Source organism: Tyto alba, unplaced genomic scaffold, assembly GCF_018691265.1.
Source record: "Tyto alba isolate M040663 unplaced genomic scaffold, T.alba_DEE_v4.0 Super-Scaffold_39, whole genome shotgun sequence".
NCBI lineage: Eukaryota > Metazoa > Chordata > Aves > Strigiformes > Tytonidae > Tyto > Tyto alba.
The window spans coordinates 8,096,076-8,119,262 of record NW_024881314.1 but is presented as its reverse complement, the minus strand read 5'-3'; the positions used below and the strand labels follow the sequence as shown (position 1 = coordinate 8,119,262).

At 53.7% G+C, this 23,187-nt stretch overlaps 1 protein-coding gene across 4 annotated transcripts in view; it reads right to left on the bottom strand.

The window, feature by feature from the left end:
* Positions 1–23,187, bottom strand: part of ITGB4 (integrin subunit beta 4) — a 36,200-nt gene that overhangs the window by 12,917 nt on the left and 96 nt on the right. For 2 of the 4 annotated variants that reach the window (XM_033002371.2, XM_033002373.2), the window contains exons 1-26: positions 17,410–17,903; positions 12,517–12,608; positions 12,115–12,197; positions 11,499–11,600; positions 10,828–11,032; positions 10,196–10,292; positions 9,567–9,738; positions 8,629–8,892; positions 8,128–8,217; positions 7,841–7,963; positions 7,526–7,693; positions 7,161–7,237; positions 6,796–7,007; positions 6,402–6,505; positions 6,133–6,231; positions 5,320–5,446; positions 5,058–5,177; positions 4,444–4,550; positions 4,098–4,131; positions 3,448–3,636; positions 2,817–2,920; positions 2,312–2,370; positions 1,642–1,665; positions 1,328–1,476; positions 1,068–1,247; positions 333–481 (exon numbers count right to left, since the gene is read on the bottom strand). In XM_033002371.2, the coding sequence (XP_032858262.2) occupies positions 333–481; positions 1,068–1,247; positions 1,328–1,476; positions 1,642–1,665; positions 2,312–2,370; positions 2,817–2,920; positions 3,448–3,636; positions 4,098–4,131; positions 4,444–4,550; positions 5,058–5,177; positions 5,320–5,446; positions 6,133–6,231; positions 6,402–6,505; positions 6,796–7,007; positions 7,161–7,237; positions 7,526–7,693; positions 7,841–7,963; positions 8,128–8,217; positions 8,629–8,892; positions 9,567–9,738; positions 10,196–10,292; positions 10,828–11,032; positions 11,499–11,600; positions 12,115–12,197; positions 12,517–12,608; positions 17,410–17,414 (3,135 nt within the window). In that variant the 5' untranslated portion in view covers positions 17,415–17,903. Of the gene's footprint in view, positions 1–332; positions 482–1,067; positions 1,248–1,327; positions 1,477–1,641; positions 1,666–2,311; positions 2,371–2,816; positions 2,921–3,447; positions 3,637–4,097; positions 4,132–4,443; positions 4,551–5,057; positions 5,178–5,319; positions 5,447–6,132; positions 6,232–6,401; positions 6,506–6,795; positions 7,008–7,160; positions 7,238–7,525; positions 7,694–7,840; positions 7,964–8,127; positions 8,218–8,628; positions 8,893–9,566; positions 9,739–10,195; positions 10,293–10,827; positions 11,033–11,498; positions 11,601–12,114; positions 12,198–12,516; positions 12,609–17,409; positions 17,904–23,187 lie in introns of those variants that run through there. The other 2 variants (XM_033002374.2, XM_033002372.2) reach the window with 2 other exon arrangements.

The following is a 23,187-nucleotide window of genomic DNA, read 5'->3' as shown; positions in this document are numbered from 1 at the left end:
GAGGTGAGTGATTATAGCCCGTAGCATCCATGAGAAGGCTCCCAGAGAGCTACCCCTCATCTCCCAGTGAATCTGCACTTGCGTCCCAGTAGCCACAGCTCAGGGGGCAGCCAGTGCCCTCCGCCTCAAGTACATGCAGCCTCTTGGGTCCCTGAGGCACAGGGAGACGGAGAGGAATTTCTGCCCTTGTGCTAACCTCAAGCCTTGGGTCTCCCCTCTCCCAGCCACATCCCCTTTGAGCCTCATCAACTGCTCTTCTGCAGTCCCAGGGTCAGTTCCTTCCCAGCTGCTCGCTCGTTCCTGCCTGCCGAGGCCAGGAGCATCACCCTTACCCTGCCATTCTTGGCGGTGAGATCCCGGGTCCTGTAGGTGATCTGGGATTTCCCGTTGTCTATGATCTCTCGGAGGACGGGGATCTTGGCCAGCTTATCAAAGCGGCTGTGGGAGTAGGCTGGTTGCAAGAAGGTGATGAGGCTGCTGGCTGGAAGGGGCAGGAGAGAAGGAACGTGTAGAGCAAATACATGAAGAATCACACTACAACCACACACATGTCCTCCCTGAAAAGAGTTCCTATCACCCATGTGTGTGAACAGTGTATGAAATATTGCTCCATGAGCTAGAGACTTTACCACTCCTGACTCATGCTCTCTGCTCAGAACCACCAGATGGGAAGCAGAGGCAAACTGCTGGGGACATTCACCTGCCCCAAGCACTGTATAATTGCAAAGGGGTTTTACTTTACTCCAGCAAGCTATGAACTGGAGCAGCAGAGGCATATGGCCAACCCTGGATCTGCCATGGAATTGGTAGCATCTAAAGTTGTGATAGTCAAATGTTCAGGTCTCTGTCACAAGGGATGATGACCCTCCTTTGGGTGCTTTAAAAGATACTCTAGTTTAGACCCAGGTGACTTGAGATAGGAGTCATCAAGCAAGTGCCTGGTCTGTGATCTGGGGGAACTGAGATACGCAGGCTGTGCCTTCCTGAGAAGCCACGTGAGTCCATCTGGCCACGGGACACTCCAACACAAACGACCTTCATCTTGTGCCACGGTCGCAGCCCTTTACCTTGTTCTTTGATGATGGTGATGTTGACAAGCCTGCGTCCAATCTCTGCAATGCCCGTGGGGACATCAATGGCCTCCACCTGCAGCTGCTTCTCATCATCATCATCCTCCCTGATGAAGAGCGGGACACGGACATCCACCAGTTCCACGGCCTCTTGGAACTCCACCATCCCGTGAGCGTCTGGGGGAAGGGGCAATGGTGAGAGGTGGGAAATGCCCCCCCTGCCCAACCTGGAGGCTGAGCTGGGCTCTGCTCCCTACCTTGGTCTGAGGTCACAGTGTAAAAACCCGGTGAAACCTTCAGGTCATTGAAAGCCTCATGGGAAACGTGCTTTTCCATCACTTTGATGATCTCTGGCTTGGCTGAGCGAGGGGCAGTGAGCACTGTGTCCACAATGGTGTGGTCCTGCCTGTGACCAGTGGGAGGAGAAAGGTGGGGAAGAGCTGAGACCAGGGCTGCTCATCTCACATAGCAGCTGAAGGGGCTAGTGGGTGTGCAGGGCATTTAGTCACCCCACACGTGTGTGTACAAAGCGGGAGAAGCAGCACACGAGAGGGCTGCAAGTTCCTCTTACCTTTTTCCAGAATTGGGCTGTAACCTGGGGGGGTGAAAAACCCAAAAACCAAAAAAAACCAAAAACAACAAATCAGAGTGACTAACGCATTTGGGGAGACAAAGTGCTGCATGAATCACAGCCCTGTGCAGGTCTGAGCTGCAGCAGCTGCCCTGCGGGTGCCAACCCATCCCATGGCCCCATCACATGTTCCCTCCTGCCTGGCTGCTCCCTCCAGCCCTGAGTTTCCCAATGCAATGAGGAACATGCCCACGGGGGAGATCACATCTGGTCAGAGCTGTGGGGAAGGGATAGCACTCCCTGCTCTGCACCGGCATCCCCAGACTCCTCCGTCCTGCACCAGGCACTCATAACTTTGCACAGGGTGGACACTTTTGAAGTCAGTGGGAATTTTGCCACTGAGCACCACGCGACCAGGATTTGTCCCTGTCTGTAGGAGTCTCAGGACCAAAGCCAGATGGAGCTGAGATCACTTGCTTAGTTGGGTGGGCTCTGCTCTGCAGCCCTGGGTGGGTGAAGCACTGCACCAAGCTCGTGCTGGGGATGTCTCACAGACCACAACCCCTCCCGGAATCCCAGATTTCACACAGAAGCCCTCTGGTCCACCCCCTCATCAGCGGGGCCATGGGGGAACCCTCTCCTGCAGGAGGTCTCTCCCCCAGTGACTCACCTGAACTTAGTCTGTTGGAGCTTGTGGCATCCAGGGATGTGCTTGAAAATGTCGTTCAGCTGCAAGGAACAAGAGGGACTGTCACAGCATCTCCCTTGCTGAACAGGGATGTGTTCAGCGAGCAGATGCTGCTTCCAGCAAACACAAGAGCCCTCTGGCCACCCCCAGGTCCTCCCGCTCGCCCTGCCACACCAGGCAGAGACCACCCCACGGTTTCTCCCCAGGACATGGCAAGAAGCTGTGAACTGAAGCCAGACAGGAGCTTCAGACCGCGTGCCCCAAAGCAAACCTGAAATCTCATCAACATAATGCTTTGATAATTCTCACAGTTGTGATCTTAAAACTTTTGCTTTCTTTCAGAAAGCGGGAAAATTGCTTCTTCCTTCCAAGAGCTGTCTGTGTTCGCAGGGAAGGGGCACCCCTTCGCCCCCAGCATTGCAGACACTCCCTCAGTGTTGCTGTCCCCCACTCCCATCCCAAGCCCCCCCCATGCCCGGGCTCGTACATTCTCCTCCACTTCCTTGCGCAGCTGCTCGCACTCCCGGGTGTCCGGCTTCACCAGGTTCTGCGTGAACAGCCGGGTCAGCCTCAGAGACAGCCCATAGGGAACTGGAAAGAGAAATTCCCAAGTCAAACTCCTTCCTTTTTGGTCAGAAGCCAAAAGCTGGAAAGCATGAGGATACCACACATGATGCTCGGTGTCTAGATCTCGTATCACTAGCACCCAAACTCCATAGCACCAGCAGAGAAAACCTTCTGAGAACTGGAGGGCTAACTGAGAAGCTCTGCCAGATGCAGTAAAGGAAACAGTGTCCAGTGGTGGCTCTGGATTGATGAGGCAGCGAAATCAAGACTGGGTCACTGAGCTAATGAGACAGACACATGCAGGGTACATCCACCATGCGGCCAGGCTGTCAGGAGGTCTCCAAGGCTGCCATGTGTCCTGCTGCAGGGCTGGACACAGGAATGTGCTGCTCAGCTTCCCCCAGGATGGAAGCAGATGAAGGAACAACCCTCCTTGCAATTGGGCCTGGAGGTAACACCATGGCTGCTGGAGCTGGGTGCCACCACCAAGGGTTTGTGTCCTTTAAGTCACCCACAGCATCTCCTCTGCATTCCCCAGACGTGGCACTCACTGAGATCTTTGGGGTTGGTGGCGGCGAGGGAAGTGAAGCCCTGCTTGTGAACATTGTTGTTGATCTTCCAGCGGACTGTGTCCCGACCCTTGAGGGACCCGCTGCGGACCATGGGGGTGTCCAGGTGGTCGGAGGACATGAGGCTGTGGCGAAGCATGTAGTGGTCCTCCTTGAAGCCAACAGTGCGACCTGCAGAGCCAGGGGCAGGGTCAGAGTCGGGGAAGACTGAGACAACACCAGCCACCAACTTCCCAACACTGGAGACTTTTTTTCTGGGGAATCTTTAGGGCTTCCACCATGCTAAGGCTGCTGGGATGTCAGGAGTGGAGTGGGGTGGAGAGGGCAAGGGGATGTCCATGAGTGGGGAGAGCACATCCCACCAGCTAGGTATTACAAGGGACAGTGGTCAGTGGAGAGCCAACAGTGGGATTCCCAGTAGGACACACACCAGGGTGTGGGGCAGGGAGGAGCAGTGGAGCAGCAGCTCAAGGACTCCTTGGCTCAGGCTCTCTGCTAGGAGCTTTTACCCTGATCTACTTCCTCAGCTGAGAGGGGAGGAGAAGAGACACTTAACCCAGCATGCCCTACCCAACCCAAGAAGGCAGAGAACCCCACAGACCCCTCTCCCCCTAAGTTCAGAGGGCTGGTACCTCGTGCGCAGCAGGGAAGCAGGGCCAGACAAGCCTAGAAAACAAATGACCAAAGACACAATCACTTTGTGGCCAAGGGCAAAAACCCCCATGTCTCCAGCTGGGAGGATTCACATCAGCAGGGATGAGTGGGCAGTGGATGGACGTGGCTCTGGAAGCTGATTTTAGCCATATATCCCTTCAGTGGGGGAAATCCCACAGCAACTCATGTCAGCAACAGCAGAGGTGCTGGATACCACTGGGACCCAACCCCTGCCAATCTGGCCATGGATTCGGGAAATTTTTAATGGTTTTGGCCTTTACCTGGTCCTCTCCCCACGCTGGGGCAGCCCGCTGAGGCACTCACCTTGCAGCAGGCACAGAACTTCCAACAAAGCAGCAGCAGCAGCCCCAGGAGCAGGATGAGGAAGATGAGCAGCGGGATGAGCCAGAGGAAGCTCCCCGGTGGGCACTCTGCAAGCGACAGCAACGTCACTCCCGGGCATCAGCCCCGCTGCGTGGGGTGTGCAGGCAGGGAGTGGGCAGGCAGAGGGGAAAGGCTGGACCACAGCTCTTTGGGGGATGAAGCAGCCCAGTTAAGTTTGGGAACTTCTCTCTCGGAGCTCACAATGAAAAGTGCTGTTCAGGGAGAACTATCCCACCTCTCTGCTCATATCCAGCCACCCCAAGGGGCTATTCAGCCCCTCGCACCAATCCTTGCTTGTGCCAGCAGTGTAAAGGCACTGATCTCTGAACGTGCTGGTCTCTGAGGATGCTACACTCCCCGCCTTGCAGTTCATATGACAGCCAATGTCACCCACCCCTGTCACGCAGGAAGGTGGGCAGGGAGGTACTGCCTGCAGCTGACCCTGCCCAGGGGCACAGCAAAGGGACAAAGTGGGGATCAGAGGTGCTGTGGAGCAGGTCACTGCTGATCCAGACCCCAGGCCGGACATCCCCTCCTGCCGGGTCCCTGCTCACCTTTTTTCTTCTGCACATGGACGGTGGTGTTGGGGAGGACACTGGGGTCTCCCTCCAGGGTGTAGTGGTATGTGCAATCATCCTCCTCATCCTGGAATGAGCAGTACTCACTGGCCTCCTCTGCAGAGAGAGCAGACACAATTGTAAAGTCATAAGGACCAGGAAAAGCTTGGGAAGCAGCCCCACATGCACACACACATGGGGCAGGGCCCGTAGGAGACACACCACACACGTCTGCACCCAGCTCTGCTTCGCCCAGTACCTTTCTTCAGCTCTTCCACCATCTGGATCTGGAGGTGGCAGGCGCTGCAGTTCCCTTTAGTGTTGCCCGTTCCCCAGGCCTGGCAGCGAACGCAGTCCCGGATGCTCTCGCACACAGCCTGGAAGCCCTGGGCACAGAGACAAGGTGGGACGGTCAGGAGACAGCCCCCGGGGTGCCAGGGGGGACATCGCCTCCGAAAGACAGAGCTGGAGAGGCAATGCTGCCTCTTCACTCTGGTGCCAGGGCAAGCTCAAAAAGAGGAATCACAGAGAACAAGCAGCTAATGAAGGATTTATAAACCCAGGAGCACAGCACAGCCAGCTCCAAAATCTCTTATACCAACAGCTTGCGTTTGGGCAGCCATTAGATCTTTTCCAAGGGTTTTAGGTGGCCTTTCCAAAATACCACCAAGCCAGCTTTCTCCATTCCCACGGTGGGATTAGCCCATGTTTGTCAGTGGGGAAACTGAGGGACCGGATCATTAAATTATTTTTTCTGGTCTTGATGCAAATCAGAACAAGCCAGCAGCCAAGCTTCAAACCTCTGCCCTTCACCAGTGTGCAGATAAACAGAGATAGACATTCAACAGTTGCTGCTGGTGAACTGGAGGGCAAAGAAAGCCCATGGCTGCAAAGCAGCTCCCATACCAGACCTTTCCAGGCCACTGAAGTCAGGACAGGCAAGGCTAACCCCTACTCAGGATTTTGTTCCTGACCAAGATGTGCCTTCATCTCTGGTTTGCTTTCTCTCCCTGGAAGCTCTGCGTGGGAAGGAGAAGTGATAAACCCAGAGGGACCCCAGGCTGAGCCTCACCAGGGAGTAGCTGATTTCACAGGTGGAGCTGGTGTACAGAGAAGCCTTGTCACAGATGCATCTGCCGCATTCGCACCTCCCATGGTTATTGCAAATGCCCTGGGGGGGAAAAGGTGTCAGTCGGTGTCTGAGAGCAATCACGGACATGCAGCAGTGCTGGGAGTCAGCAAGGTGCCAGCTCCCAGCGGTCCTGAGCTTCGGGAACCGGGGCAGTTTGCTACAGCCCTGCCTGCTCCGGCCGTCCCTCAGGCAGGCAGGGCAGGACATACCCCTTGGCTGTCGATGCAGGTGTCGTTGCTGGTGGGACACTCGCAGCCCGGACCCTCCCAGCCGCTCTCACACACGCACGCGCCCTTGGAGCAGCGACCGCGATCTGCGACGCGAGAGGAGGAATTACCCAGGGCCCGGTGCTGTGCCGCTCCCCTGGCCCTGTCTGCAGCTCTCCTGCTTTTTTTTTTGGGGGTGCTAAGAGACTGCAGGTATTCCACAGCATCTTCCCTGCACATTTGCAAGCACAGACACCCCACAGCCCATCGCTGGTCACTCAACCCCCTCGTACCATTGCCACCAGCCCAGGGACACCCTCTCTGTGCCACCAGGACAGAGCAGAGCACAGCTCACCCCACAACTGGGGGATACCGGGGACGGTGGGGCTGCTCTCACCGTTGCAGAGGAAGCCGGAGGTGCGCGGGCACTGCAGGATGTCGTACTGGCAGAACGCCCCGTCGAAGCGCTGCGTCAGCTCCTCGGGGTAGCACTGGCACTTCCCGCAGAGGCACTCGCCCCGGCCCGAGCACGGCTCCACATCCCCGGGGCGAATGCAGGCTTCGTTGTTGGGGGACGACGCCGGCGAGCAGTCACACGTGTCCCCTCGCCTGGTGGGAAGGAGATGGTGCTGAGAGAGGCAGGAGTAGAGCAAAGGACAGCAGGGTCCTGGCAGGATGTCCAGGGCACAAGTGTGTGTCACTGGGGGTCACCAGACCCAGCAGGAACCCTGGGAGGGGTACGGAGCTGGACCAAGTCCTTACCAGCCTGGGTGGCAGATGCACTGTCCACAAACAAAGTCCCCACGGGAGCTGCACTTGGGTGAATTAAATTCTTGTTGCTGTAAGAGAAGTGAGAAGAGCCATTGCTGAATGGGCTCAGCTGCCTCCAAGACCATTTCAGGAATCAGAAAGGCAGACCTAGGGGGAAAGTTTTGCCCACAAGACTGAGCTCTGCCATGGTACGTGCCCAACTCGGTACAGGCAGTGATGAAGATCTCCTCGACCAGGCTGAGCCTCCACTGAGCAACAGGGAGGGGTTAAGTGGGACCCAAAGTGCTAGCCAACACGTTCCCATCCCAGGCTGGCCAGGAGGAGGACACCTCTCTGCAACAAGCACCCCCATGTACCTGCTCACAAGGACACACATCACAGATGACAGAGGCTGTGACTTTGAGGCTGTCGCTCAGGGACGTGGGTTTCACGTGGATAACTCCCTGCCGGTCTTTTTCCGGGAGGCTGCAGACGTGCTGCCCACCAATGTACTCAAGTGCTTTCAGGCGCACGTTGAACTTGCCCTGGAAGGAAGGGACATGGCGCAGGGCTGGGCCAGCTCTGCTGGACCACAGCTCAGCCCAACCGACCCTGGGGGAAGGAAAGAGGGATGCAGTGAAGGGCTCAGCCCCTCACACACACCTTCCCTCCGGGGCCACCCAAGGACTTACCACTTCCCCACGGGTGATGTGGAAGGAGCCAGATTCTGTCTTTTCATACATCAAAGAGGTGAACTCTGTCTTCATGGCTTTGGGGACGAAGTCAGCCCGGATGTCCATCTTTGAGTGGATGCGCTGGGTGACAGAAGATAACCACAACACTGATTTTCAGCAGTACACCTGCGACCACCCCATGGCCTGCCCCAGAGCGGCTACCTCCTGCCTGCTCTCCTGGGCAGGAGGTGCCCACCCTCTGCCTTCCCCGGGAGCAAGAACGAAACCCCAGAGAGCTGTGTTACCTCAAAGGCTGTGCGGAGCAGCTCCACGATGTTGGAAGAGTCCTCCTGGAGCACCCCAATCTCAGAGATAGGGAAATATTTGTGCAGCTTCTGCAGAGAGAAAGGAGCCCCCTGAGCCAAGGCCTTGAGAAACCTCCTCTAGCACTGAAGTGGGCTCTGCTTTGAGCAAGGCTTGGACCAGAGACCTCCAAAGGTCCCTTCCAACCTAAATTACTCTCCAGCTCTGTGTTCCTACTGCTTTACAAGAAACAGATGCCAACACTGAGATACCTCTAGGACCCCAAATTCCTGCACCCAATAATACACCCTGAGACCTCCCATGACCCAGAGCAGCCCCCCAACACACTGTGGTACCCTTCAAAAGTGTCGGGGCATTGGTTTAACACTTGGGGACCAGAGGTGGGAGAACATTTTTTCCTCACATCCAAGTTGCAGGCAGAGGAGCACTGGTCCTGGAGGCAAGGTAAGCCCACATGGCCACCACCACTGTGGTCTCCTCACCTCGTAGTAGCTGTAGGAGTGATTGGTGACAGCAAAGATGGGGATGATGTTGTGCTGGCCCAACAGGCGCACCAGGGTGGGCACCGAAGGATAGTCCTGCTTGGTGTCATACACGTAGGTGCCATAGGTGTCTAGGTGGCACTGCTCATCATTTCTCGCCAGGATCCCTGCCAGGACGTTGGTACCATCAGCTTCATAGTGAAAGGCAGATTCGGTGGAAAACACAAGCAGGTGAGTGCTGTCCTTCCTCCAGCCGATCTTATCCTACAGCCGTGGAGGAGGAGAAGAAACCTTTATGTCTGTGCCCCCCAGACCACTGCACAGCACTTGCAGCCGTTGGCAGGCCAGCACTGTCAGGAGTTGGAAAACCAAAAGGACAAGGCACCACCTCAACTCGGCAGCAAACACAACCAGCTATGTGGCCCTGGGAACCCACACCAGCAGGTCTCCTCCTCCCATCTGCCCCCCCACTGCATAGGATGTCTCCCAGCAGCTCAGTGCCAGGCACATACAGGTACAGGGAGCAAGCACACACTTTTCTGGATGTGTTTGGAGCTATGATCACCCCTCAGCCAAATGGCCAAGCCCAAGAGGGCTGTTTTCCAGGGAACAGTTTCACCACTGCAGGTACAGAGGGACAGGGCAAAGAGCCCATGCAGGGTGCCCAGCACGCAGCTCCTGTGCTGGGGATCAAACACCAGAGATACACACACAGATGATCTAAGACCTAGGAAATATTGGAAATGCAGACCAATTCAGCACCAGGAGCATGTGGCTGGGAGGGCAGGGACTGACTATAGCTGAATGTATAACCTGGGTTCCCTGGCTGTGCCGTCAGCTGCCCAGCATGCTGCTCTTTTGCTCATCACGCAGGATCAGGAAGATCCACTCATTAAGAACTGAGCCTTGCCAGCTCCTGCAACCCTGACCACCATCACCTTGCAAACAGCTGTCTGCAAGATGGCATCAAAGCCACCCTCAGGGGCATCCAGGTTGCCGGAGATGCGCTCTTTCCTGAGCTTCTGGCTGAAGTGGGTGATGTTGTCGGTCAGGCGGATGACATTCTTGAAGGAGAAGGGGGAGTCCGCGTTGTTCCAGGGCTCACGCAGCCTAGGAGAGAAGGGAAGAGCAGAGTTTTTGTAGGGGCAGGAGCAAAGGGGTGCCTGGGTGCAAGGAGGGAAAGTGTGGGGAAAGCAGCCAGGGGCTGGGGAGTTGCTCAAGAGAAGACATGATGTGGAGTTGGCAAGCCATTGGCACTGAGAGGGGGGGTAGGAGTGGTAGAAGGGAGGAGGGCAGAGATGGAGGAGAAAAGACATGCAATCTGTCACGTCAGAGCAGGGAAGGTATGTAAAGCAGAGGAGGACACTGCTGGCATTGGCACGGTGCTACAGCAAGCCCTGAGCACAGGGTGGGGAGGCCAGGGGAGAGAGGTGGATGGAGGCTCTCACACCACAGACAGCAAAGATCAGGAAAGCCATGGAGAAACAGAAGGTGCCTGCCCTCCCCTCTGCTCCCATCCTGGAGACCCACTGGTCCCCGTGGGGGGGACCCTGAGACCCTCACTCACTTCTCAGGTCTCATGTCTGTCTGAGGGGATGAGACTTTGTCCACAAACTTGCCGAATCCAATGGTGTAATTGGAGGTCAGGGCTTGCAGGAACTCCGCTGGGAGGAGACGAAGGGAGGGAGGAGACACGTGAATAAAGAGATGCCTGTGAAGTCGCTGCCCTAGAGAAATACTTTCCAGGGCATCTTCTCTGCTGGTCAGGTCTTCGCTAAGGCTCCCAAACTGTCAGCTTTTAAGCTCTTTAGGCTTAGAGCTTGGGGTTTATTTAGGATAGAAACCTATACCACCTTTGGCAGCCCCTTTCTAAGACTGGAATTTCTGCAATGGCGCAGACCACACCTATAGGTTCAAGATGCCAAAGCCACTGCACACTTAACTCTGCAGGGCACCAATCCCCATGCTGGGCTGAAAGGAGAGAGCACACATAATGATCCCTGCAGGGCCAGGAGAGCCATCCCCCCACAAAGCCGTGATTATAAGAAACTCTAATTAAAGCAGGTGCCTCTCAGCCCTTTGCCAGTTACATCGCTTTCTCTGATCCTGGCAGAGAACTCACAGCAGCGGGCAGGAGTGACCTGCCTGCCTTCATCAGCACAGGAGCTGGTTCCCCTCTTCTCCCAGCTCTGGTCTCACCTAGGTTTTGGCCCATGTTTTTGAGGTTGTCCAGATCATCAGACATAGAGTAAGAGAAGTCCATGAGGATGTAGAGATCCAAAGGGCTCTCCAAGGGCTGGAAGACATCCATGTTGAAGCTCATCTCCTCCCCAGCTCGCAGCCGCATGAACATGCCCTGGGGGGACACCTGGGTCCTCTGCAGGGATGTGTTGATACTGAAATTCTGTGAAGAAAGAGTGATGTGAAGGGGATGAACTCCATTTCCTGGGATGGGCTCCATCTCCTGCGCAGATGCAATGAGGAGGTGGCAAGGAGCAGGGAGACACGTGGGAAGTGGAAAGGCAGGGGTGATCACACTCCCTTCGCTCGTGTACAGCCATGGACAGAGGCAGCCTCCCCCATGTCCACACGTGCCCAGCTGGGCGCCTCCTCCAGACCTTGGCATTTTGCTTACATCTGTTTTGCCTGCAGAGCCACCCCAGCCCTAAGTGACCAGGACTGGTTGCTAACTGGTTCATCAGCTAGTGAAGGCAGAGCGTTGTTTTTGAGTACACCCTACGTAGTAAGAGGTCTGGCCTTTGTATTTTTTCTGCTGAAGACTCTCGAGGAGGATGAAGGACGTGAAGGACACTGGGCATGGTGGGACTCCTCAGAAGCAGCCGAGCAAGGGCTGTCTCCCCAGCACCCACCTTCTGGGTCCGCATCTCGCCCCTGGTGTACACGACGCTGGCCTCCCCGCAGCCGTACCGCAGCAAGTTCTCCCGCAAGTCGCAGCGAGACTCTTCAAAGCTCTGCCAAGGGGGCAAGAACAACATTATAACCACAGAAAGCAGCAAATCCTCCATGCAAAGCAGGAGGGCACTTGTCAGAAGTCAGGGTCCTCTGCTGAGACCATTAGCAAGAGTTTGGAAACAGGAGCGATGAGGATGAGTCTCACACAGAAAGGCTGATGGTCCCCCAGCAGCAAAGAAATGCAACCACCAGTGAGTTACTGGGCTGTCTAGGATAAGATCCTCCCTCCATGCCCTGCACACACCATTTCAGATCTGGCACACTGGAATTTTCTGATAAACCCCTGTATTCCTGCAAGCGTGCCCCAGGACTCCTCTTCCTCCCCACTTGTCCGCACCAAAGGAAACTCATGTTTCAGTGCTTCCCACCCAGCCCAGTGCTTCACAGAGAGAAGCTGGAGCTGGAAAGCTGACCCTGCTCTCAGGTCCCTCTCCCAGCTTTCACTGGGGGTGGTGGGATCCCTCCATCGGCAGGGTGGGAAGTGGGGCCCTGGGCTCCCCTGCAAGGTCTCACCTCGTCAGTGCAGAAGGAGCAGTCCTTATCCACTCGGATGCACTCAGTGCAGCTCTTCGCCCGGGACAGCACACAGTGGTTATCTACCAGGAAAGATCAGGACATCAGGAATAGAAAAAAAAAAGTGAGCTGTGGGAGGGCATGAAAAAGGCTGATCCCGTTCCTGGGGGGAAATGGTGGAAGCTTTGCCTGGGTGGTTAGTAGAAGCTGGCTACAAGACAGCAGTAGGGAAGCAAGAGAGGGGCCCCAAATGTTGGGGAGATAGAAAACAGGAGGAAAGACACACAACAGGACTTATCTGCATGAGGACTGGTGTTTCTGGAGCCCAGGAGGGGTGTGCACAGTCCCCACGGCACAGCACCAAGGGGAGACTGCAGACAGACCTACCGCGGCTGCACTCACTTTTGTTCCTTTGGCAGAGGCCGGTGGCACAGAGCAGGGACAGGAGGAGCAGCCCAGCACGCACCCGTGGCAGCACATCCATCCTCTTCCTCCTGAAACACACGGATCGCTACATTGTGGAGAGCTGAGAGATGAAAACAGCCCCGGAGGCGATGGGGGCAGCTCCTGCGGGGCCCGTGCCCAGCCCCGGCGGGGTGGGACAGCGCTGCCCGCCCAGGGGAAGCTGATGCCTGGAATCAATCTCTGATCTCAGCAGGGCAGTGCACAAAAGCCAAACCAAGAGTAGCTCGTCCTCTGCTCCAGCATCTCTGAAAGGCTCAAAGGCCCCGGCGATACCAGGGCAGGGCAGCTGCCACGCCACAGCACCCCTGTGCCACAGAGTTGGGGTGCCCAGCTTGCTGGGTCCCCCGAGGCAGCGGGGTGGGTGCAGGCAGGCAGAGCCGGGGCTGCTCCCGGTCGGAGCCCAGCACCATCTGCACGTGCGAGCACCGACCAGGTCAAGACCTTGCTTTTCCTGGCAGGTTAAGGAAAAAAGAGAGGACGAAAACAAAGCGACTGTCTGCATCTCTCCCCAAAAACAAAACAGACCCCTCCCTTCAGCTATTTCCTATCACACTAAGAGTTTCCAGGATGGTCGAACCAACAATAAATAGAGGGTGAGGCCTTGGGAAATGCCAGACTTGGAGCTGTTGAATTAATCCACGATCTTGAGCACTGGGCAGTTGCCCTTTGTCCTGTCCAGGGCAGCAGGACCCCTCACGTGGATCCAGAGGCCAAATCCTAAACAGCGTGAACCATTCTCCCTGCACCCACATGTGACTCAGAAAACTCAGTGCCATCCAGAAGTCAGCATTTGGATGTGGTAAACAAAAGGGACAAAGCTGGAACTTGAGCTCTGTGGCTGCTGTGCCGGAAGACAGCTCTGACTCTGGCACCCAGCAGGGCGAGTGAGAGCAGTCAAGGCAAAAGATTTGGTATAAAGATAATTTTAAAGCACCTCTTTTCTGAAAGATGAAAGTGTGAAATAAAAGATGCAAACAGATTACCTTGTGGCTTCTTGCTGTGTAAGCCCTGATTCCAAAAAAATTAGAAGAATGTGAAAACCACTTATAACAGGGAAGGAAAATGGGAATAGTTGTGTGCAGTGAAGATGTCCAAGTTCCCAGGGGGACATCCAGCACACTTGGTGATTTAACTGCTAATGGCCTGACCTGGGGCCCAGGGAAACCCCTGGGACAACCCGCTCTAGTATCAAAAACATTGGATCACACCGTATTCTGCATCAGCCACTGGAGCCAATGGAAATACATTGACCGCATGAAGCTGAGCACTTGCAGAAAGCATTGCAGCCCAGGACTCAAATCAACATAGCACTGACCCCAGGAGACATCTGCCTTGGTGTTCACACTTTGTTCTTTGTGATGGTCACTGGACACTCAGGTAACATATGACAAGATGTTGGTACCTCATTTATCTTGTCAGCTGTGCTCAGAGGGATTTATCACCCAGTAATTAATCCCCCGTAGCTGAAATGTGAAAAATACAGAAACCTCGAGGCAGCATCTCTGTGCGGGACACCTAGGGAAGCTCTGTTATTTGTCAGGACCTGGTAGCCAACGTGATGTTTTTCTTATGGGTAAAAGTTACCAGCTGACCAAGGAAATCCCTGTATTTTCCTCCTGTGGCCCCTGAGCACAGGTTACTGCAACACCAACTGTCCCCAGCTCAGGCTCTTGGGAGGTTCGGCGTGGGGGGGTCCATGTGGCTGGCTCTGAGGCTGGCAGTTACCCCTGGACACGCCCGTGACCTCCTTCAGCAAAAATCCTCACGCCACCAGTCGCTGGCAAACGCTGTGTTCCTCACCACTGAGATGGGAAGGTTTTCAAGTCAGGAAAATCCCTTTTTCCCTTGCTCCGCCCCAGTGAGCCATGCCAGCCGCAGCGACGGGTGCTACAGAGATGTGGGGAGATGCCAATTAGAGGCGAGATGAAAGGATAGGGAAGTCCTTTGAGCCCATCAAGGGAAAACACAGCGAAAACATCCCCCAAGCACTTGGCAAATCCCATCTTCCATCACAGCAAAGGCCACGAGGAAAAGATTGAGTACAGGGGACCGGAATGCTCAGCTCACACACCCATCTTCCAAGGTAGCCTCAAAGCACAGACCTAATTCATCCTCCTTTAATCACAAGTCAAGAAAGAGTCACCAAGGGATGGACTGACACACCCTGGGCCTTGGACACATAAACGGCTGTCACGTCTTTTGAAGTGTTGAGATAAAAGGCCATAAAACTCAGCTCAGTATTAACATCCTGTTGCCCTGTGAGCTGCCAACCTCCAAGGATTTAGCTGGGCAGTTGCCGGCGGGCAGGGCGTTGGTGGCACAGAACATCGCCGCTGCCACTCGGTGCTGCCAGCTGCAGGAATGCAGCCTGTGATATTTGTGCAAACTGCCATCCCTCGATTTCAAAAGTGCCCTCTGGAAGGGAAAACGCCACTTTCACTTTGGAAAAGCTGCAGGGACCCGGTTGGATTTTCATGATGATGACAACAACAACATAAAAAGCTGTTCAGTCATGCAAAACTAAGGAATGAAGCGGAGCAGCTCCTGGCTGCACACAAACATCCTACTCCACTCCAGACCATCACTCCAGCATTTCTTCTCGGTCTCCTCCTGCTCCCCAGACTTTGCCTGCACCTCAGCACCACTGACAAACCTGATCCAGAAAGACCCCAGGAACCCCCAAGCTTGGAAAAGCTGGGGCTCAGTACCTCATTCCCCCAAAATGGGATGCTCCAGAGAAACCACTGGAATAATGAGATGGGGGACAGGGTTGGAGTAACAGAGCTTCATCACCCTGTCCAATCCCATCCCTACCCCATCCCCACCCCAGCAGCTCCATGCTGGGAGGGACAAGGTTGAAGCTGGGCATAGCCACAGGGTGGAGAGGGGAGAAGGACCAAGGAGCAGGTTATGATGAGCCACAAGCCCATGGTGGGAGCCTGGTCCCAGCTGCCACACAGGGGACACCCATCAGGCTCAGGACACGGGAAAAGGAAAGCCAGGGAGATGCTTGAGCTCCCTGGAGTGGCCTTTCCTCCCTCCTGTGGGCATCGCCCTTTCTGTGCCTGCAGACCCCCCGTCCCGCTGAGGGGTTCACTGGGGCTGTGCAGGGGACTGACAGCCCAGTAGACGGTGAGGCATGTGGAGGAGTATCTGCTTGCCCATGTGTGCTGAGGACCACAGTGCTTGCAGCGTGCTGGGCAGGCAGGAGGTGCTGGTCACCGTGACCAGCTCAGCACGGGGCTGGGGGTCCTGAGGGAGAGCTAACAGCGATGGAAGCAAAGCAGAAAGGCAGCTGGGTGCTCCCCCAGGGACCCCGATCCCGCTCCCTCCTGGGCAGCACAGTGACAGCCACGGCAGCTCACGCAGGCTCAGTTCTCCTGGGGCAGGGCTGTGGGTGCGTGGATCAGGGCCACCACGCACGATCTCTCCTTCCCTGGGGTGCTCCCTCCGTGGCACACGCAGCAATGCAGAGCTGCCAGAGAACACGCTCTGAAACTTGGAAATTACCAAGCCAGACCCCTAGAAAACTATAAAAAAAACTTGACCCACAAATCAAAGCATCACTTAAACATGAAATAATGTTTGTCTCTGATTTTGTTTGTCTTCCCTCTCTGTTCCCCCTCCTTCCCCAGGTGTGCCTCTGCAACTGGGAGGCTCCATGTGAGTGTCACCATTTGTCCTTTCCAGCAAGAAAGGGAATCTCAACTCCCAGGTCTAGCTCCAGACTCCAGACACGGCCCTCAGCATCCTCCAGCAAGGGATAAAACACAGCAGGACCCAGCCCGGGGACCCAAACAGATCTGCCGCAGCCAGGGAGTGGCTGACACCACCCTGTGCCGGCAAAGGGCCCATGGCTGCAGCACCATCTCCTCCCTCTGACCCCCAGGTTTGGGCAGGGGAAAACCCCGAGGGACAGGCAGGAAGTTTGGGACCCTGCCCGTGGGGCTGCCCAAATGCCAGCACAGCCCCAGGACCCTCCTGTCCCCCCCATGCCTCCCCACGTGCTGCTCCCAGCAATTTCTCTGCTCCTTTAGCCCCATAGGACACTTTTCTTCTCTCTCCCCTCCATGGGTGCTCCTCATCCCCCTTTTCCCCCACCTAACCCGTGCCTGTCAGCTCCCTCACACCAATCCTTCTGTCCATTTCCCTATTTCCCATCCATTTCAGATCCACCAGCTTGCAAATACCCCAACGCCTGCAGTTCGGCAAAGCCCACCCTGAACCCCCACTCTCCTGGGGCCTTTTCCTCCAAGGACACCCCCTCCCCTCGCAGGGGCTTGCAGGCAGCCACCCATTCTGCAAAACAACCTCCATGGGTTCAGCGGGTTGGAGACACCCGCAGCCTGGCCGACCTTGTGCAGTTTCACCCGTGAAAACTTTCCTTGGGTGCCAGCTCCAAGGCACAACCGCCTTTTCCCCTGCAAGCGGGAGGAACGGAGAGGGCAACCTTTGAAACCTGCAACAAATGCTCCCCAAAGGGCTCTGCTCTGCCTTAGCACACTGTGGTACCCCCGCTTCCACTTCACAGCCCCCCACCCAAATACCTTCAGAGACAAAAAAACCCACCCTGTGCAGCCCTGCAAAGCCCTGCTCAGTCACGAGTGTTGCCCTTCCCAGCCGGTCGAGAGGCACAAGACGGTGTCCGACAGCCAAAACCAGAGGAAAAAGGGGGAACAAGCAGGCAGGGAGCTGAGCCTCCTCACTCCATGCCCTGCCTACCCTCTCATGCAAGGAGCCCCGCACCTTATTTCACCCCCAGGTTAATCAACACAGCAAAATTAAAGCAAGCTGGACGCTAAAGAGCACAGATGAATTAATTCCACAAACCTCATTAGCGCTGGGTCTGACTCAGTGTCCAAAGCCTCTGCTGCAGCCCGAATAACAGGCACCCACACACCAAGCCAAGAAATTCTTTCGAAGGCAGAGGGGGAACGCGTTGCTTCGCTGCTGCGACTTGATTTCCAGCTTTGGCCTTTTCTTTCTTCTTTTTTTTTTTTTTTTTTCCTCCCTCCTCTCTATTTTCTGTCCCTTTTCTCTTTCCGGTTAAACGTCAACTTCCAGTCCGGCGGGGAGGGCAGGCAGCCCGTAATCCCACATACCTCCCTGCTGATTTCTGCACCCTCCAGTCAAATATCAACTTTGTTCTCACTCCCCTCGCTGTCCCGGAGCTGCCGCCTCTCCCTCCCGGGGGGGGCTGGCAGGGAGGAAAGGTGGGAACCGCGATAAGTGAGATTGGATCCCAGGTGAGGACAAGCTTTATCCCGGCAGGGGAGGGAGGAGGGGGTGCCTGTGACTCAGGGGTTGGCATTCCTCCCTCGCACACCTGGACGGGCAGGCACAGCCCGCGCAGCCGCCCCAAACCCTCCCTCTGCACAAGCACCGTCCCCTGGGAAAAGGTGGGAAGGTGCCCGCCGTGCCGAGGGTGCAGAGGGGGCTGCGGGCAGCATTGCCTGCCTGGCTTTGCCCATTTGCTTGGGGCAGAGCCAAGGGTGCTCTCCAGCCTCCCTCGCCAGGGGTTTCTCCCCCAAATTTTCCATTGGCAGGAGCGGGGGGTGTCACCCTCAGTGCCCAGGTAGCTCGTAGCTGAAATATCAGGTAAGTTCCTGCCGCAAAAACCGCCCAGCTGCCGAGCCCAGCCTTGGTACCTTGCTCACAAAGAGGACAGATTTGCATCCTGCTTTATCCAGGGCACGAGCATGACAGCCCACTCCTCATCTGCAGTTGATCCAGCTCATCAGTACAACCCCTTGTGAATGATACTCATCCACATCTGCTCCTAATGCACCCTACCATGGTCCAAGGGTGCAAGGAGCAGCAATCCCACCACCACATCCAGCCTTTCTGCTGGGCTGGATCCAAAAGCCCTTCCCCAGTCAGAGGAGGGTTTGGAGTTCGGGTGAGGTTATTTTTTTTTGCCCCACAGCAGCCTTTTGTTTTAGAGTCTGGGGTCTGTTATGGCTCAGAGCCGGTCGCATCCCCCATGGTGCAGACTGTACACATACCGGAGCAGATGCGATGGCAGTGGTTTCATTTTAGATCTCCAATAAATCTTCACAAGGAAAACTACATCCACTCAGCTTCAACACAAGCAACAGCAACAGCCAGATGAAAAAGTTGCATATTTCCTGCCTGTCTTGGAGATTAAAAATACGAGCAGGGCAATTTTGGCCTCTTCATTATCAATATAACATCACAGAGGCTGCTGATCAACTCCCTAGTGATAGTGACTGAGCACTGATTCAAATGAAAGTGAGGAGCAGGAATCCTTTCACTACAAGAAATAGGAAGCTCAAGTGAATATGTATAAACTGATTAAGCCCCAGGAAAAAGGAGGATGTGCTCGTGCCATTAAAAGCTGCAGCAAATGGGAAACAGGCAGGGCGCAGCTGAAGATGGCCGAGGCAGCTTAAGTCTGGTATTTCCTAGTTTCTGAATGCTTGACTTGGCAACCTCAGCATTACCCTGGCCCTTTTGGAGATGCAATTTCCTATATTTAAACAAAACCTCTGAAAATGAAAGGGGGTTGTTGCTGGGTTGTTTTAAACTGCAACAGACCTTCACTACAACTGTGAGCTGGGATGCAAGGCTCTAATGCTCAAGCTACAGCCGTGGCTGCTGGCGAGGAGCAGATCATTACCACTGAGGGGCTGAATGCAAAGGGTCCCACACTGCCCCTGGGAGCTACAGAGGCAGCAGATGTTGTAGAACATTGGAGACAAAGGAAAGCTGGGCTTCAGTTCCCAAGACTGGAGTGGAGTGTGTGCTGGTGCTTGCAGACATTGCTTCTCCCCTCCCCTGGTCCTGTCCACCAGCAGCACCCAGCTCACTTCCCACCACCACTCTCCTCTGTTACCACTGGGGTAAGTGATGCTGCCAGGCACTAGAGTTAAAAAAGACAATTTAGGCTACAAGAAAGAAACGTATTACTAAAAAAAAAAAAATTTAGTTATAAATTCCCCAATAGCATCCCTGGAGCCAACCAGATAAGCTTGGGAGCAGCCAGTTTCCACCACAATACTTGGTGTCCTTTGTTTCTGGATGTCCTCCTTTCTCCACCTGGGATGGAGGATGTTTATGTTGCCTCCTGTAAAGTATCTCTGGTTTCACCTACAGACATTCTGACAGCCCCAGGGCTGCTCGGCACCGTTTTCCTCCCCTTCATCCCAGCAGCCTGGAGCAGCAAGGCAGGACCAGCTCTGCTCAGCATCTCCAGCTGTGAGAAGCAGCCTGGTAACTCACCCTGGGTGCTGCCAGAAGAGCCCAAGATATTAATTTTGCACCTTTCTTTGAGACGTGTCCCCCCAGCCCCTAACAGATTCCTGAGCACATGGAGCATGAATTTTCCCAGAGATTTGTAACTGGGTTGCATTCAAGTAGACACCTGCAGGGCTGATAAAAGGCACTTTTCTAGTATCAAGACAACTCCAACACCAAATTTTAAGGCAACAAATCAGAGAGAAATTAGAAATTCTCAGTAAATGGTCATAAGAATTTAACCAGTTTTCACTTCATCTCACCTTTAAAAAAAAATATTGCTGTTATATATGTTGCCTTTCAGGCAATTTCTTCAAGGGAAGAATACCTGGTAAACTCAAGTTTTGCCTTGGTTCAATACCTTGCACTCACTGCCTGCTGGATTAGGCTTTTGCCACACAGATTTGCTGTTTTAAACAACAGAGAACAGGGACTTCAGAGAGGAAGGATCAGCAGATTTCGCTGCAGTTGGCTCTACCAAAGCTCATAGCCACATACATGGTGGAACTCACATTTATAAATCAGTGATTTTCTGTTGTGGAAATGTGGCTTAGAAATTTTTGCCCTAGGAGTGAAAACGGGGCATTTTATAGATCACACTGTATTATTGCTCTCTCTGCTGAGAATACCTGTCTGAGTGCCAATTACTGGTAATTAAAAGTGATTTTAGTGTTATTTCTTTTATTTCTTTTTTTTAATACCACATACAGAAGCTTTCTTCTTTCTGTCCTGCTACTGCAGTGTGCCCAGAGAGGGCTCTGGGGCTTTTTCTAGGTCTCTGTTGAGTGGTTACAGCCAAGGTCCTGCTGCCAGAGCACATTCATTCCCTTTCTGAATTCTGTAACAACATACACTACTAGAAGAAAAAAAAAAAAAAAACAAACAAAAAAACAGACTATCCCATAGCTGCACTGTACCTTATATTGACAACATCCTGCTATCTGGTGTAAATTTAAGGAATGCTTAATAATGTCTTAGTAATGTACATTAATGTGCACAATTTATTGCTCTAAATTCTGCTTAATATGATTACCTAGGTAATTAAAAGTGCAAGATTAAATCCTCCCATATTCTCTTCCTCAGCATTTCCCCTAAGATAGCATTAACTATACATGTCCCTTGGTCTGCAATGGATGTTCCTTGTCGTTAACACATACCTAAAGGGAAATCTCTTTGCTGAACATCACTGATGTACGTTTGCCTCCAGGATGGACTGGCAGCAAGAGGTAAGTGGGCCACCAAAACAACACAAGAGGAAAATGTCGATAAAGGATCCAGGATAAAACTTCAGCCTACGACAGTCCTAACATCCATCCAGGGAAAACAGGACCTTCCAGGATTACATTAGCATCTTACCCAGCTGCCAAAGGGCTGAAAGCACACTGATGTTATGTTTGAAAGATCTAGCAAGATAGCCCACCTTTCCTCCCAGTTTGTGTTGGCTGGCCCCATACAAGACATTCAATAGTGTGGGTGAGAGTGTCGTGAGGAGCCAGCCAACACAAACAGGGAGAAAAAGTGGACTGTCACTTTCTGTCATGCTCTCCAAGCACTACAAGAGGCTACACAAATAGGAGAGAGGTTAAAAGTACCAGTAACTTCACCTTTTATCACTGCACCAAAAGGCAGGATTGTTTTCTTCCTAATGCTGGTTCGTACAAACATGGTAGAGGACAGACAGACAGACGCCTTCTACGTGAAAAGGCAAACCCTTCTCTTGTGAAATCCTGGTGCTCTGCTGTTTACTGGCAACCAAAAGCACAAGCCCAGCCCCAGCCAAAGACAAGTTCCAGATAAACAAAGACTAAATATTGGAAGTCATTGGTGTCCATGGTTCTCGCTTAGAACAAAAGGAAGGAAGTTAAATATAAACAATCAGAGGAACAGCAGCGCATGGCAAGGCTTGGAGATGGAAAACTGCTCTGTAAGAGCAATGCATGAATATGCTGGTATAAATGTTTCCGAAAAGGAAACCAGGAGATTTGTGGTGGAACCTCATTGCCCCTGCATGGGTCTTGCACCTCAACAACAATTTATTTATTTATGCTGAAGAGCATCTCTCTCTCTCCGGAGGTAGCAGCTCTGGGCTTTCCTGGGTTCACACCATTTAACAGGCGGGAGCAGCCCATACCCTTTGATAACTTTCCGGGCACATTGCAAAGATGACCTGTTTGAAGGGCTTCACAGAAGTTACAACTTCTTCTCCCCTGCCATGATGAAGAGCTGGAAAGGAGCTGCTGCAGGTGTGGGCTGGGCAGACTTTGGCTGAAGCAATCACCTTCACGCTGCTAGAGCTGACTGTGTCATCAGCAAAGCCTTGGCACAGCCCAAAGCCTTGGCAACGAAGACTTTTTTTTTTTTTTTTGTCTCAGTACATAACTCTCATAAAACAGACAGTACAGCAGCAATCCAACTAAAACATAGCTTCAGGTGCTCCCATTTTACAGTTTGAGGTGGGGCTGGCAAGGGCTGCCCCTCCCCACCTGCTCCTTCAGTTAGGCAGCACCCAGTGAGACATAAAATAAAAAGCAAGTCCTGAACACACAAAATCCCTTCCCACAGCAGCATCAAAGGCAGGCAGATCTCTAAATCACAACAAGCAAATAGGAAAGAAAATCAACACCTCAGGGCATGGAGTTGGGAAAAGAGACTTCAGAAGGGAAGGCAAGAGGAGAACCAACTCTGCCAAGGATGACTTCATTATGGCAGCTCTCCTCCCTCCACTGAGTAGCTCAGTGTGGCAGACACTCACAGACTCCAACGTGGAGTTTCAGTTAAAACAAGCCTACTCAAGCTAGGAGACACTTAAGCTTAAAAAGATGGTAAGCGGAGAGAAACCCCATGGTTTTCAAGGAGCATAAACCTGTAATTCTCAGACTAAGGAATAATGAAATGGGACTGGTTTTATTCTCCTGGGTACAGTTGGTCTCCCCTTGGGAGGAGAGGTAAGAATGAGTATCTACAGCTTTTAGGAGTCATAAGTGCAGCCTGAGCAATCACTACTGCAGCAGCAGCATAAAGAACCTTTTAGCTGTGTAAGCTGTGAGTTTGCATTAGTGCAGCTTGGCTGCTGCTTGCAGTTCTTAAGGGCTATTTGAAACACAGGCACTTAAACGCTCAGCAGCTCCCTCCAGCCCTCCTGCACTCAGCAGCCACCACACAGCCCTGGTATGATCGCAGCCATACAGATTTTTAACAAGCAAGCTAGTCAAACCTCACGTTCCAGGGCTTCAGGCTGCAGCTTCCCGGGCCAGAAAAGCATTCTTTTCCCTCAGGACATCGCTCTTGCACGCCTGAAGCTCCCTCCACCTTCCTTATGGTGCTCTGGCTGACCACAGCCGAGTGCAAGGC